This window comes from Harmonia axyridis, chromosome 6, assembly GCF_914767665.1.
Source record: "Harmonia axyridis chromosome 6, icHarAxyr1.1, whole genome shotgun sequence".
Classification (NCBI taxonomy): Eukaryota; Metazoa; Arthropoda; class Insecta; order Coleoptera; family Coccinellidae; genus Harmonia; species Harmonia axyridis.
The window spans coordinates 1,348,122-1,364,729 of NC_059506.1; the positions used below are offsets into that span (position 1 = coordinate 1,348,122).

General features: G+C 32.7%; 2 protein-coding genes across 3 annotated transcripts in view; one reads left to right on the forward strand and one right to left on the reverse strand.

Moving 5' to 3' along the window:
- The window catches only part of LOC123682809 (protein Gawky), a 61,696-nt gene extending 52,701 nt beyond the window's left edge, over positions 1–8,995 (reverse strand). The window contains exon 1 of one of the 2 annotated variants that reach the window (XM_045621606.1): positions 8,840–8,995. The gene's annotated coding sequence lies outside the window, so the exon portion shown is untranslated. The remainder of the gene's footprint in view (positions 1–8,839) is intronic. The other variant, XM_045621613.1, reaches the window with a different exon arrangement.
- A 508-nt stretch (positions 8,996–9,503) lies between these two features.
- On the forward strand, positions 9,504–16,326 carry LOC123682342 (putative histone-lysine N-methyltransferase 1). Its single transcript, XM_045620908.1, has 7 exons — positions 9,504–9,720; positions 9,779–11,776; positions 12,196–12,448; positions 13,217–13,410; positions 13,534–13,670; positions 13,728–13,846; positions 16,030–16,326. The coding sequence occupies exons 2-7, from the start codon at positions 9,793–9,795 to the stop codon at positions 16,238–16,240; spliced, it is 2,898 nt and encodes a 965-aa protein (XP_045476864.1). The 5' UTR covers positions 9,504–9,720; positions 9,779–9,792; the 3' UTR covers positions 16,241–16,326.
- Positions 16,327–16,608: the final 282 nt, after the last annotated feature.

Genomic DNA, 16,608 nt, shown 5'->3' on the forward strand with positions numbered 1-16,608 from the left:
TCAGGCGTGAGCCTATTCATGATGAATTGCCAAACCAAACTGAGAATATAAATCACTTGACAGCTGTTGAATCGGTCGCCATCTTGAACAGTAATTCCAACTTAAAGTTATATACCTACCTCGAAAAAAAAAACACCCTATATATGGTGTTTTCCATCGTTAATGGCATTGGCATACCTTCCTTTTTACAATGAAATAAACATTCATTGATTCCTCTCAAGATATACTCATTTTTTTTTCAATATCAAAATGAAACTTCATATACAAAACTAATGCATTTTTGGGTCGTCATGAAGCTCCGTCTTGGACGGCAATACGCTCTATTAGTGTGACGTCACACACCGCCATTTTTGGTTCTCCTGTCAGTGTTCGGAATCCAAACAAATAAATTGTCATTCAAATTAGTACGGTGTCGTTGAAGGAATTGGCTTATTTTCATGAATTAGAGTATTTGTGGAACGATTTCAGTATTAATTGATAGACAGAAGGAACGAGGTTAATACCAGTAAGTTTGAATCCTGTATCATTCCCCAGATTTTGTATGAAGCCGTGTTTATTGGTTGAACTTCAAGTTCGAACTTACTGGCATTAATCTCGTGCCTTCTGTCTATCAGTTGATAGTAAAATCGTTCCTTGAATAATCTTATTTATGAATATAAGCCAATTCCTTCAACGACACCGTACTAATTTAAATGACAATTTGTTTGTTTGGATTCCGAACACTCACAGGAGAACTAAATGGCGGTGTGTGACGTCATCACTAATAGAGCGTATTGGAATACCCTGTATCGTTGCCATTGCCTCTGATATTTCTTGTATGATGCAATTGAATAAATCAAACGGCTTCATAGCTGAACTTGTGCAGACGTGACCTAGTTCTAGGTGACCGTTTGGAACCCAAGGCCTGGCCTTGTGCGCCCTTTGGAAGCGCCCTCTCTAGGACCTCCAAACCTTTCCAATTGCTTCGAATGGTGACCTAGTTGTCGCTCTTTCCCAGACGGGAAAACGCGCGAGGGACGAGAAAGAAAAACACTACAAATTTCCCACGAATGCTTATTATTTTCCCGTAACTAATCGAACGAATTGAAAAAACATTACACTTAAGGTTCATTATTTCCTTTTTTTATCTCATGGGAGCTAGAATGAAAAAATTCTACAGGGTGTTTCATTGGGAAACGGAAATACTTGAAAGGTGCATAAGTGGCACCAAGGCGGTTCTGGAGATACCCCATTTATTGGGTCTTACTGTCTTCGTAGCCGAGATACAGGGTGTTTTATAAATTTTGCCCGTTTGTTTCTGAGGCCATATCAAACGAACCACCCGCTATATTTTTTTCATATTTGGCAAATATGTTCCTAATTGAGAGCCCAAACGTATCATGCAATAACAACCTTGAAAATCTAGGTCCGAGTTAACAAAAAATTATGAATCGTTTCAATCCTCGAAACAACACCCTTGTAAAGGGTGTTTTTTTCGAGGTATATAACTTTAAGTTGGCATTACTGTTCAAGATGGCTACCGATTTAACAGCTGTCAAGTGATTTATTCTCAGTTTGGTTTGGCAATTCATCATGAATAGACACACGCCTGAACAACGCTTGCAAATAGTACAATTTTATTTCGAAAATAATGATTCTGTGCGGAATACGTATCGCGGTGCACTACGTCCATTTTATCGTCGATGCAATGAAGCGCACTTCTGGTTGAATGGCTACAAACAAAACTGCCGCATTTGGAGTGAAGCTAATCCTCAAGTGTATGTCGAAACACCGTTACATCCAGAAAAACTGACTGTTTGGTGCGCTTCATGGGCTGGTGGAATCATTGGTCCGTACTTTTTCAAAAACGATGATGGCCAGAACGTTACAGTCAATGGTAATCGGTATAGAGCAATTATTACTAGCTTTTTCATTCCTGAGTTGAACAACCATGATGTCCAGGAGCTGTGGTTCCAACAAGACGGCGCAACATGTCACACAGCTCGTGCCACAATCGATTTATTGAAAGACAAGTTTGGTGACCGCCTGATTTCACGTTTTGGACCTGTGAATTGGCCTCCAAGATCTTGTGATTTAACACCGCTAGACTACTTTCTGTGGGGCTATATAAAGTCATTGGTCTATGCGGATAAGCCACAAACCCTTGACCATTTGGAAGACAACATTCGCCGTGTTATTGCCGATATACGGCCACAAATGTTGGAAAAGTCATCGAAAATTGGACGTCCAGATTGGACTACATCCGAGCCAGCCGTGGCGGTCATATGCCAGAAATCATATTTCTCTAATTCTGTGGTTATTCCGTTCATTCTTCCACATCTTGTAGAACAAAATCGTGCGAGAATATATCAGAAACGCACAGTTTTCATTGTTATATTTTATTATTCTATGTTGGCACTCCGAACTTTCCGCTACGGCTTTATCTGTCAATTCATCAATTTGCCTTGAAGAAATCAGTTCTGCCAACCAACATTTTTCAATGCAAAAATCACTAAGATATATTTATGGAAATATTTCATTAATTTCAATGAAAATGCAATGAATTAGAGAAAATAATGTATAATACTCGTACAGAAGGCTCATTCTACCACTCGTTCATTCCAAAACTCGCCACTTCGTGGCTCGTTTTTGAATTTTGAACTCGTGGAAGAATATCAATGCCTTCTGCACTTGTATTATAAATAACTATTAAAATGTAATGCCACAAGAATATCTTGCGGATAAATAAAATTCATGTCAATCGCATAAACCATCGTTGTTTTATTGCAATTTAAAGTTCTACAGCTCTAAAAAAAACACTCTTTAGCTCAAAAACAGTTGAACTTATAAGGTTGCGGTTTTCACCAAATAAATTCTGCCAAAGCTCGAACCCGAAAATGTGACATTGATTTTTTTCTAGCCCAGAGGGATTCTGAGATACCCTCACTAGACAACAATTTTGGGACACCTGATACATTGCGTAAGAAAAACCAATGCAAGATGTCAATAAAAAACCTTTGGAATAGCTCTAAAAAAATTCAACTCTGAAATTGTCCATACTCTATGTAACTGAATATCGGTTTCGTTCGAATGAAACAATATCGCCAGTAAAAAAAAAAAAATTCCACTTGAAAAAAAAAATAAACAATTAATTCAAAAGAGAATGGAACGTCATTTGACGTTGTAAAGGGTAAATTTGTCGTTTGCAGTAGACAACGCAAAGAGAATAATTTACAAGAATGGGAAGGGAATCCCCTTCAGTATCAATATTTACTTCCACGAGCTTGGCAACAGTACAATTCGCATATTGTCGACTCAGCGTTGCCAAGTATGCTTGTTTTTACTGAACATTCCCCTATTGGGAAATAACGTTTTGCGAAGAGAAAGTTCACGAATTGTTTGTAAACAAAAATCTAGGTAGTAATTGCATCAAATGCAAGAGGTAAATGAACACTCTTCGAATAATTCATGCATATGCGAATTATGTAAAGTAATGGAATGGAAATGGGTTTTCAAAATTAGTGGAACATTAATATTTCCCGTACTTATTTCAGTTGTCTTGCTAATGGGAAAACAGATGTCACATTTCCACGTCCGGAATATCGCGTGAAATCAGTTTTCTGCTAAATATTACCTATAACGATAAATGAAATGTTGTAGTGGGCATCATAATTATTACATGTTAAATGTAAAAGTAAAAATAATTCAAGTTTGAAAGTTAATTATTGTCGAATATATTCACTACTATTTTTTGAGGTTGAAATAAATAACTAAAAAAATCATTTCTTAGTTAGTGTGCATTTTCGCAGCATCAAATATCAAATTTTAGGCCTCAACTTTCAACGTGATAGCTTTTGTGATGGAAACTTTTTTTCTATCAGTGGCGTCCGTACTAGCACCTGACAGGACATTATATGTTATATGCTCTATTAGTCTGACGTCACACACCACCATTTTTGGTTCTCCTGTCAGTGTTCGGAATCCAAATAAATAAATTGTCATTCAAATTAGTACGGTGTCGTTGAAGGAATTGGCTTATTTTCATAAATAAGAGTATTTGGGGAACTATTTCAGTATTAATTTTTTTTTTTTTTATACGCATCTCTTGATAGACAGAAGGAACGAGGTTAATACCAGTAAGTTTGAATCCTGTATCATTCTCCAGATTTTGTAAAAAGCCGTGTTTATTAGTTGAACTTCAATTTCGAACTTACTGGCATTAATCTCGTGCCTTCTGTCTATCAATTAATAGTAAAATCGTTCCTTAAATAATCTTATTTATCAAAATAAGCCAATTTCTTCAACGACAACGTACTATTTTGAATGACAATTTGTTTGTTTGGATTCCGAACACTGACAGGAGAACCAAAAATGGCGGTGTGTGACGTCATCACTAATAGAGCGTATAGAGTATAGACCATAAGATAGCGGTGCAATGAAACCCCAATTAAATCTAGAATATACGATGTCGTAAACATATTAATTTATGAATTTTTTATGAGCGATAGATGCTCAAGCATAATGGCATACCATGGAGTATTTTCTGTTTTATGAAACTTATCCTTGGAACTATAGCTTTCTTTGAAATTTGAAAATTAATATAATAATAGAAAATATTCAGCGTTTTCATTTCAATTTTTGGGTCTAACCTAACCAAAACTTAAACGGAAATAAATAAACAAAAATGTCGCATAAAGAAGTTCTACGATTGGAAATATGCACAATATGCAATCGTTCTATGCAATGGCAGTATTTGATGCAATTGGGTTTTGACCAGAGCCGTCGGTAGGCAGGGTTGTCGATCGTCAAGTTCAAGCATTTCAAGCTTGATCAACATAAATTCAAGTATGGAAATTCAAAGTACCGAATGTAATTCATTCATAAAGAACAAAAAAATACCGACAAATGTATCATAAAAAAAAGAATTTCATGTGCTGATAAAATATTGCTTTTTGAAGGGAAAAAATACAGTTGAAGCAAAATCTTGGCTGGATGAAGAGTTTTCGGGGTCTGCACCAGGAAAATCAACCATCATTGATTAGTAGGCTAAATTTAAACTAGGTGAAATGAGCACCGAAGACGGCGAACGCAGTGGACGCCCAAAATAGGCTGTCACCAACGAAAAAATCAAAAAAGTTCGCAAAATAATTTTGAATGACCGTAAAGTGAAGTTGATCGAGATAGCAGACATTGTGAAGATATCATCTGAACGTTTACAATATATCATTCAAGAATATTTGTACATGAGAAAGCTGTGTGCAAAATGGATACCGCGCGTGCTCACAATCGATCAAAGCAACAACGTGTTAATGATTCTGAGCAGTTTTTGAAGCTGTTGAAGTACAGTTAACCTGAATTTTTGCGTCGATATGTGACAATGGATGAAACATGGCTCCATCATTTCACTCCGGAGTCCAATCGACAGTCAGCTTAGTGGACTCCACACGATGAACCGAATCCAAAGCGAGGAAAAACAACAGTCAGCTGTCAAGGTTATGGCATCAGTATTCTGGGATGCGCAAGGTATAATATTCATTGATTACCTCCAAAAGTGCCAGACCATCAACAGCGATTATTAAATAGCATTATTGGACCGTTTAAAGGATGAAATCGTTAAAAAATGGCTCCATTTGAATAAAAAAAAGGTGCTGTTTCATCAAGACAATGAGCCGTGCCACAAATCAATGAAAACAATGGCAAAATTGCATCCCCCGTATCCGGCAGATCTGGCCCCCAGCGACTTTTTCCTGTTCTCAGACCTAAATAAAAAAGCTGGCCAGAAAGAAATTTAGCGCCAATGAAGAAGTAATCGCCGAAACTGAGGCCTATTTTGAATCGAAAGACAAATCGTATTACAAAAATGGTATCGAACAGTTTGAAGATCGCTATAATCGCTGTATCGCCCTCGAAAGCAATTATGTTGGGGAAAGAGTATATAATAGTTATTTATAATACAAGTGCAGAAGGCATTGATATTCTTCCACGAGTTCAAAATTCAAAAACGAGCCACGAAGTGGCGAGTTTTGGAATGAACGAGTGGTAGAATGAGCCTTCTGTACGAGTATTATACATTATTTTCTCTAATTCATTGCATTTTCATTGAAATTAATGAAATATTTCCATAAATATAATTTAGTGATTTTTGCATTGAAAAATGTTTGTTGGCAGAACTGATTTCTTTAAGGCAAATTGATGAATTGACAGATAAAGCCGTGGCGGAAAGTTCGGAGTACCAACATAGAATAATAAAATATAACCATGAAAACTGTGCGTTTCTGATATATTCTCGCACGATTTTGTTCTACAAGATGTGGAAGAATGAACGGAATAACCACAGAATTGGAGAATAGTTATTTCTCTAATTCTGTGGTTATTCCGTTCATTCTTCCACATCTTGTAGAACAAAATCGTGCGAGAATATATCAGAAACGCACAGTTTTTATGGTTATATTTTATTATTCTATGTTGGTACTCCGAACTTTCCGCCACGGCTTTATCTGTCAATTCATCAAATTGCCTTAAAGAAATCAGTTCTGCCAACCAACATTTTTCAATACAAAAATCACTAAATTATATTTATGGAAATATTTCATTAATTTCAATGAAAATGCAATGAATTAGAGAAAATAATGTATAATACTCGTACAGAAGGCTCATTCTACCACTCGTTCATTCCAAAACTCGCCCCTTCGTGGCTCGTTTTTGAATTTTGAACTCGTGGAAGAATATCAATGCCTTCTGCACTTGTATTATAAATAACTATTATAATACAAGTGCAGAAGGCATTGATATTCTTCCACGAGTTCAAAATTCAAAAACGAGCCACGAAGTGGCGAGTTTTGGAATGAACGAGTGGTAGAATGAGCCTTCTGTACGAGTATTATACATTATTTTCTCTAATTCATTGCATTTTCATTGAAATTAATGAAATATTTCCATAAATATAATTTAGTGATTTTTGCATTGAAAAATGTTTGTTGGCAGAACTGATTTCTTTAAGGCAAATTGATGAATTGACAGATAAAGCCGTGGCGGAAAGTTCGGAGTACCAACATAGAATAATAAAATATAACCATGAAAACTGTGCGTTTCTGATATATTCTCGCACGATTTTGTTCTACAAGATGTGGAAGAATGAACGGAATAACCACAGAATTGGAGAAATTATATTATTGTAGAATTATTGGTCGCAAACTCCACAATATTTTTCTAGAGCTCAAATCATTTTTCAAGAGCCCCGAATAGTTATTTATAATACAAGTGCAGAAGGCATTGATATTCTTCCACGAGTTCAAAATTCAAAAACGAGCCACGAAGTGGCGAGTTTTGGAATGAACGAGTGGTAGAATGAGCCTTCTGTACGAGTATTATACATTATTTTCTCTAATTCATTGCATTTTCATTGAAATTAATGAAATATTTCCATAAATATAATTTAGTGATTTTTGTATTGAAAAATGTTGGTTGGCAGAACTGATTTCTTTAAGGCAAATTGATGAATTGACAGATAAAGCCGTGGCGGAAAGTTCAGAGAACCAACATAGAATAATAAAATATAACCATGAAAACTGTGCGTTTCTGATATATTCTCGCACGATTTTGTTCTACAAGATGTGGAAGAATGAACGGAATAACCACAGAATTAGAGAAATTTTTTTCTGGCTCTGGTTTTGACTAGAACGAAACTCGTGGTTTGCAAATTTGACAGCTCTTCTCTGTTATTCCGGGCGATGGTTTGTACGCAAATATGCATGCGACAAGGACCAGGCAGAATCAATATCCAAAGAATCGACAACGTTGCACTGTGCTTATTTCAGTTGCACGAAATGTAAAGGAGGGATCAAAACGCGCAACTCTGGTGGGACAACTGACCGACAGAGGTCGCTCTTTTACCTACAGACAACAGACTACAGAAACAAAATGAGGAACACAACTAATCAAGGTTGTGTCGTTTTATGAAGTCAACTAATAAACGCACCTTTGATGTAGTGTTGCCACTCCTTCTCTTGCAGATGTAGACTTCGTCATCATTATTATTATTCAACTATCACAGCAATTATATGGAATTTTATCCATTTCAATCTAATAAATAAATAATTCTCATGCTTGATACTATTTATTGATTCAATTAAAAAGGGTCACTGACAATATCTATTGTTATTGTTACTGCACCAGTGGATATGATACTGAGAAGGTACACCCCAGAAGTATTTGTGCGTTTTTATGATTAAATTTATCTAGGGGATTGGAGTTTTTACTGTTCATTAGTGTAACATCATAATAAGACAAAATAACTTTCCCAATAAACCAAAACTTTTGTGTATACATTAATTTTAATAGATTACCAATATCTCAGTTACCTAACTAGTTAAAATAAATTCGAAAATAACTACAGAATATCAAAATCTTCTTGTGTTTATTATGAAAGCAAATCAACCATAACCAAATTTAATAAAACGCTTTCCTTATTAAATACAGCGATACAAATTGATTTATCCCAATTATATTGGAAAATTAATTAATTTTAATGAAACATCGGAGAAAAAGTTATATCAATAAGCAGGTAACTACATCAGAAAACTTGAAATCAGTATTATACAACTTAATTAATTCACACTTCCATGAGCAAGTATAGGTAAACAAATAGATTTGTTCATTGAAATAACCTCACTGTTTCATGTGGATATATAAGTACCTCAAAAAAACAATGAGATGTATATCAATGTGCCAGTAGTTAGAAAATAATATAAGGAAAAACTAATACGATTTCTAAAGCTTAACGATGTTTACACACATCGACGCCATTAAGTATTATGTTTAACAATAAAATCTTCTGCCGATGATACAAATAGAAACTCACCTTTCCTATGAAACTCCTTCTGAATGCTCAATCGTACTAATATCACTGATTTGAACAGAAACTTTCAAAAAACTCTCAAATTTATACCATACTATACGCCATTTCACATTTTCCATATATTTTTTTTATATCCATGGTGTCTTCTTTTATTCAATAGAGTACATAATAAACAGAACAATACAGAGCATGACATCTCTTAGTGATGGGTGGAATTGAAATAAATTGAATTAAAGAATACATTAATAATGACTGCTTTGTGGTGATCTTTACTTGGCAAAATTAATTGTACAAAAATATAAAGGTGATTATGAAATAAAACTATAAACAACTTATTTAAATGAAGAGCTTTTCTCTGTTTTTTTCGGTAAATATCTCCTGGAAATCCTGGCTAACAGCAAAAAATTAAATAGATAAATAAAGAAGGAAACTTTGATTTTGCTACATTTTTGTATTTGACACTAGATGGCATAAATAATGTTACCAATAGTTCATAAACTGGAAAAATTTGTGCTAATAACATGTATATAGAATTATTAAATATATTATTATAGGTCTATAATGATAAGGAAAGTTAGACGGCAAATTCTAAGAAAATGCAACCCTAGAAACCACAGAATACTAATATACACTAGAAACTTTTCTAAACCCATTGACATTAAATAACGTTATTTTATGTTTATGTAAACACCTAACCTAACCTTATGGATCTGACAACTCTTATATTTGACAGCGACATTGAATTGGTTTTATTTATTTTGAGAAAAAGTATTGAATTTTTTAAAACATGGGACTACTTGAAAGTTTATATGACATGAACTATAATGCAGAATTAAGTGTTCATATAGAGTGCACAGTTATATAGCTTCTAAATTACAGTAAAAGTAATAAATACATTTAAGTGAAAAATATCATTATATTCAAATAATTGCTTATTTGCAGGTAATCTAACCAATATGAATTCGAATTCCACACCAGTTTCAGTCACTAGCGATGAAGTAGATAATTTCAGACGGAGTCTGTTACAATTACAGACCCCTAGTGCCATCGAAAGAGTTGTTGATTGGATGGGAATCAACGACAATTCATTATCGTTCAAAGATAGTGAAACGAAAAATCTAGATAATTTAGGTACTTTCTACAGATGTGACTATAAATCCAATAATACAGATACTCAAGTGAACATTGATGACACAAATTTAACATCAGTATTTAATAAAAGTGTACCATTGTGGGAGTCGCCAAATTCTATTGATAGTAAATCCACACATGACACACTTGAAAATAGTAATCAAGACATTTTGAAGCCTAGAAATGAGTTTGTTAATTCCTATCAATCAAAAAAAAACAATTATCATTTCGTTCCCCCACCCAGTGTGGAGAGCAAAAAGAAGGAACTTTGTTCATATCTAAAATTGATGAATCGTGGTTATAAAAAAGAAGTGTTTTCTTCAAGATGTAGAAGATCTACCAGAGTTCAGAACTTGGAAAAAAAAAAGAAGATATATTCCAATCATCGATGTAATGATGAAGTGTGTAGTGAAAAATCAACAAAAACGAATAAAAGTAGACTGAGTGATAAAGTTGAATCTATTGCATTACAATCATTTGAAGACCTTAATATGATAGTTGATGTATCAAAATACCCCTCATTACAGGAGGATATTGATAAAAAAAGGTTCAATTTTATTATGCCACCAGAAACAGTTTTGAAGGAGTTTGTTGATTTTAAAAATTGGATAGAACCATTTGTTGATGATCAAAATAATCAAAATGGCTCATTTGATAAAAATCATATTAGTAATTCAAATAATCATGACTCAACAGTCATTACAGATAACAATGAAAAAATTGAAATTTCCGAAATAACTCAAATTGGTAAGAGGAAAAGAGAATTCGATAAATTCCGGAAGAAAATTAAAAAAAGAGTAATTTCAAGTGAGGATACTCATAATAATAGTAAAAAAGATGAGAGTAATGATAAAATGGGACAACAAATAGTGTATTCTAAAACAAATAAAAAAATCCATGATTCTATGTCAATAACTAAGAATAGTAATAATTGTATAGTTTTATTACATAATGAAATTTTAGTACATAGGGATGAAGAGGATTTCAAAGAAAATTTGGCAAATATTGAAGAAAAACAAAATATTGATGACTCGGAGTCAGAGGAAACTGAAAATATAAAGATAAGAATAGACTATGAATCGACACATCTTAATGATGAAGAAATGAAGTATCACAATACCTCATCAAGTGGAAATAGCATAATGTCTTATCAAACGCTATACTTTAAAGGCTTCCAAAGAGAAGACAGAGAGAAAAGTGAATTAATGCTATCTTATTTCAATTTCTCTACAAACTGTATTCATTGTGTACCTGACAATAAAGAAAATAGAAATTACATATGCCGTATATATTTGAAAGAAAATGAAAAAAATGGTATTTGTTCAACTGAAAATCAAATAAACAGAAATGATATAAATATCAAAGATACAATAGAAATTCGGTCGAAGAGTGATTCTACATCTGATGCATATTCTAGTGCAGAATCTGAAGATAGTTCCACTAGTGATTCTACTTCAATATCAACGCCTAACTGTGAAATAATCAGTCCCAGTCAAATAACTAAAAGACTTCTTGAAGTTAAACCCTTTTGTGAAAGATCAGATATCCAATCTCTACATAATCTATTGAATAGACCAGTTAAGAAAGTCTCAAGTTCGATTGTATTGAATTCTGTTCATGACTGGGATTCAGATAATAGCATGAATGGAAAACAGAAATTTGAGAGCAGTAAAAATAATTCCCATTTTATTTCCTTTAACAAGGAAAATGGTTCAATTCTGAATGCTGTTTATGTAGATTTTCATTTAATACTTATTCAGGAATTTTCTGTTTCAATGTGGAATCAAACTGCATTGGGAAATGTGTTAGGTAAGTTAGATCAATCCTTTCTTTCTATTTCGAACATAAATATTGCGTTTAATATAATAATAAAATAATAAAGGTTTGTTGTTCATCAAACTCATATAATACAGCTTGAATTTAATGTCTACCCTGAAACTTCACGAGTATGTATTAAATGTTCAAAGTTTAAAACAAGAAATCACAGTTATTAATTTAAATCACTTCAAACAATAATTTTAAATATATTTCTTTAGTACTTTAGGTAGTTAGATAATTTAATTTTAATATTCATTCAGTATAACTAAGTTTTTGATAATTCATATTTTACTTGATATGTTCTACTTCATATTTAACTTGATTTATATTTTCATAAATTATTTCAAGACGCTGAAGGACTTTGTTGATGTCTTTTTGACTTTGTTAATGAGGAAATATTATTTTTTTAGGTGCACAAAATTTATGGATATTTAATGGTGATACCAAAAAATTGATACTAAATAAGGAATGCATAAGGAAAAAATCATTGGAAATGACAGTATCAACAGATGATTGTGTTGCTTATTTTGAGCTTTGGACCAAAGAACATAAATCAGACTTTCGACAGGGGCCAGTGGCTGATATTTTCGTAATAGTTTATTTTTGGCTACAAAAATCTAATAAAATTGATAAAAAGGTTCATCAGTTGGAAAATATCAAAGGGTGAGTAAATGAAAGAAAGAATAAGCTCTTATACAGGAATAGTGAGTCGATGATGAGTTTCATGAATTCTTCTTAAATTTCTTTCAGTATTCATAAATGAGCACTAATATTGATAAAATAATTTAATAATTTCTAAACCTTGTTGAAGCGTGTATTTTTCCATGATCAAATGACATAACCTACTTAACACAAATGACATGAAAATGGTCAAAAAAAATACACAGTGTTGCCATTATAAACATTTTAAATTGTATCATTCTTGTTGGAAAAACTTATATATCTGAACATAATCAATTATTTTAACTTCATAGTGGGTGTTGAAATATTATCAATTCTTATCACTAGTTTGAAATCTGATAGTTCAGAAAATTTGAATAAGAATTAATTAATTCTTTATATGTATAGTAAATTAGTTATTGTGTCCTCCACGGTTGAACCAAAAAAATTATTAATTTAACTAGTATAACAATTTATTTCTTGAATTCAAGAACATAAAATTAATTTATTACTTCACAAGAAAAAAAATGGTACATCTTTAAAATATTCTGTCTAATTTAGATTGTTATTATACTTTCATCCTAAAGTATTGAAAAATACTTCGAAGGAATGTAGTTCAAGCCTGATTTCTATGGAATGGTCAATAGGAATGATAAATAATAATAAATTAATAAAAATTATAAAATAATAAAAATTAATTCTTATAGCCATGATACAGCCTGTACTAATAGGTAGATATTCACTATTATTATTAATTCATTTTATTTTTAGATTTTCGGATGATGTGCAATATGTTGTTTTGAAACCATCATTAAACATTATCGTGAGTTGGCATTCCGTTATTCAAGATGTGAAAATAACGCAAGTTCATGTTTATACTTTGGCATCTGACTTTCAAAAGATAGTAAATGTAAGAGCGATGTCTAGGGTAGAGCATTATGTATCTTCTTTACATAACATTGAAGGTAATAGGCTTCAATAAACTTATTTATTTATTATTTAATTATGGATCCAATAAAATACATCGAATACCAATTTGGACACAAAAATAATACACCAATAAAAAATTATGTTCTGTTTGTTTTCAGATTGCGAGGAACTCCTGATGGGTTGTGGAGAAAATGCAATAACACTATGGAATATAGAACATGGATATATAGTATCAACGATTAAATTGAATGATATCAAATTATCTCTTTCTACTCTTTGGGCCAAGTGTGATAGAGTGAGTGAATAATAAATCAAATCTAATAACTCAAAGATGATTTTTTTTTTATTTTAGGGTATACTGTTTATACTTCAGCAGTGTGTGGATAAAGAACTTAGACTGATAGCTATTAATGGTAGAAGTCAGTCGTGGAAGAAGTTAAAAAGTTATAAACCTCCTGAAGGTCTCGAAAGGTAGGACTATCAATTATAGTAGCATTGCTTCCAAATTTTCCAACTTCTACATCATGTTTGTATATACAGGGTGTTCTGATTTGTTTCCGACAAACTGAAATAGGTGAAAGATTACATCATTTTAAGCAAAAAAGTTCCTATAAACATGGGTCCGGAAATGCTTCGTTTTCGAGATACAGGGTGTTGAAGTTGAAAAACTAATTCGCGTTTTCTTTATTATATTTTGACTGCTTCGAAATCCTTTCATGAAATTATTCCTATTCAAATATTCAATTTAAATTCATTTTGAAGATTTCTAAGGCGAAATGCATGCGGATTTTCTATTGCTCACTAATAAGTAGAAGTGGTATGCTATGTAATTGTTGTTTTTAAGTGTTCTGAATATTCTGTTTCCTGAAATATTGAGTTGTTGGGATGCTTTACGAATACTGAGTTTTTTATTTTCTTCGAAGGTCTGTAAAATCCTATTTCTCTGTAGATGATTTCTTATTTGTATGCTTCGTTCGGGGGATTTGGTAACCAAAACCATTTTCCTGTATTTGTTAATAAGCTATCAACTTAGTTAACTATAATTATGATTAATGACATCTAAACCTAACACACTTTAAATCTGTCATTGTGTATAGCCATTTTAAATCTATTGTGGTTGCCATGGAAAATCAGAATAATCATGTCAGATTTAGATGTCATTAATTATAATTATAGTTAACTAAGTTAATAGCTTATTAACAAATACAGGAAAATGGTTTTGGTTACCAAAGGCCCGAACGAAGCATACAAAGAAGAAATCATCTGCAGAAAAATAGGATTTTACAGACCTTCGAAGAAAATAAAAAACTCAGTATTCGTAAAGCATCCCAACAACTCAATATTTCAGGAAACAGAATATTCAGAACACATAAAAACAACAATTACATAGCATACCACTTCTACTTATTAGTGGGCAATAGAAAATCCGCATGCATTTCGCCTTAGAAATTTTCAAAATGAATTTAAATTGAATATTTGAATAGGAATAATTTCATGAGGGGATTTCGAAGCAGTCAAAACATATTAAAGAAAACGCGAATTATTTTTTCAACTTTAACACCCTGTATCTCGGAAACGAAGCATTTCCGGACCCATGTTCATAGGAACTTTTTTGCTTAAAATGATGTGATCTATCACCCATTTCAGTTTGTCGGAAACAAATCAGAACACCCTGTATATTTGACTTTATTTATAAACAAAGTCACCTTCAAGATTGATACATGTACTCAAATGTTCCTCTAACTTAATTTATCTGTAGGAAAATTCGTCTTTGGTTTCAAAATAGGCTTCAATTTTTCATTAAAGCCAAATTTATTTTCTGTAGCATTATTTTGAGGTCCTATCTCACCACCAGCCAAAAAACTGCACCAATCAGTGCTATGTTGAGGGTGGAGAGGCTTTTGAACAATCATTCTTGGATTTACGAGCCATAAATGCGACAATTCTGTTTATTAACATAGCCTCCGAGGTGAAAATGGGCCTAATCACTGAAGATGTTTTTTTGATGAAAATGGGCCTCATGACGGAAAATGATATTTCGTTGAAAATCCTGATCTTTTAAATCCATTTCAAGGACCCAATCAGCTGAGATACGATGTTGCTGGTGATCTGCCGGCTTAAGGTCTTGTGTTAACTGAATTCTAAAAGCTTCGAAACCTGCAAAATTCGGTGAAATGTGGAATGCCTAATTTCCAAGATCGACGAGGAATCGAGAAACCTGGGTATTCGTCTACATTAGCAATATTCTCAGTTGTTTTTTAAAGACTCAAACGGTTTCCATTCTTCACGTCATCAGCTTGTTCCAGCATCTCAAATTTTTCCAACAGTTTCACTATTGCCGGCCAAGAAGGTGCTTCATGACGTCCCAAAAATGCATTAGTTTTGTTCACCATTTTGTAGTGAATTTTAACAATTAAATGCGTTTTTCAGGCTTGTATCGTTCCATTTTTAGTAATGTCGTAGTTTCTACTTGTCAAATGTCGAAACATGACAGTTTCAGAAGTGACAGCTGCCCAGATAGCATGCTATTCAAAATGAAACATCCTATTGGAAAAAACTTTCTCTATTTAAGTATCGTAATGAGTTCATTACGTATAGGAGCCCATTCTGCAACTTGTTTTAGCGTATACCACAATTTAATTATATTATTACAGGATCCAGAATGTGTACATTGAAAATGGAGTCCTGATATCATTCTATGAAGAAGGCGTAGTTTGTTGGAAAGCACAAACTACTGAACAAATTATGGAGGAGAACCATGAGACTGATATGAAATATTTTTCATCTGGAAAATATGTTATTATGACCACTGAAAAAACTGCCTTCATCAGACACGCCCTTACACATCTCCTGACGGCCGATTAAAATTGTAATATTATTTGTAAATATTTCATTTAATTGTTTGATTTTAAATAACTATATGAAGAAATATATGATGTTTTTGTAGAGAATTTAAAATTTTTATGAAGAACCAAAAATCTTACTTTAAATTTTTTATCTTGTTGTTGAAATTTCGAAATAAATATAACTATATTTCAATATAGTGTGACTTTCTTTATGTTGGTGATTATTTTGAATTTAAATATTTCTACCAATATTGGTCCAAAAATTCCAACACCTGCTTCGTGATGAATTCTTTATGCAACAGATTATACACGGTGTTCCACCATTGATTCGACGTTCGAAAAGGTTAAGCGCTGAAATTATCAAAATTTTTTTTTAAGTATCATTAG

Coding starts and splice junctions, on each gene's coding strand:
- LOC123682342 (XM_045620908.1), top strand. CDS start 9,793: ATGAATTCGAATTCCACACCAGTTTCAGTCACTAGCGATGAAGTAGAT. Junction 11,777..12,195: donor TGCATTGGGAAATGTGTTAG/GTAAGTTAGATC, acceptor TTATTTTTTTAG/GTGCACAAAATTTATGGATA. Junction 12,449..13,216: donor CAGTTGGAAAATATCAAAGG/GTGAGTAAATGA, acceptor TTTTATTTTTAG/ATTTTCGGATGATGTGCAAT.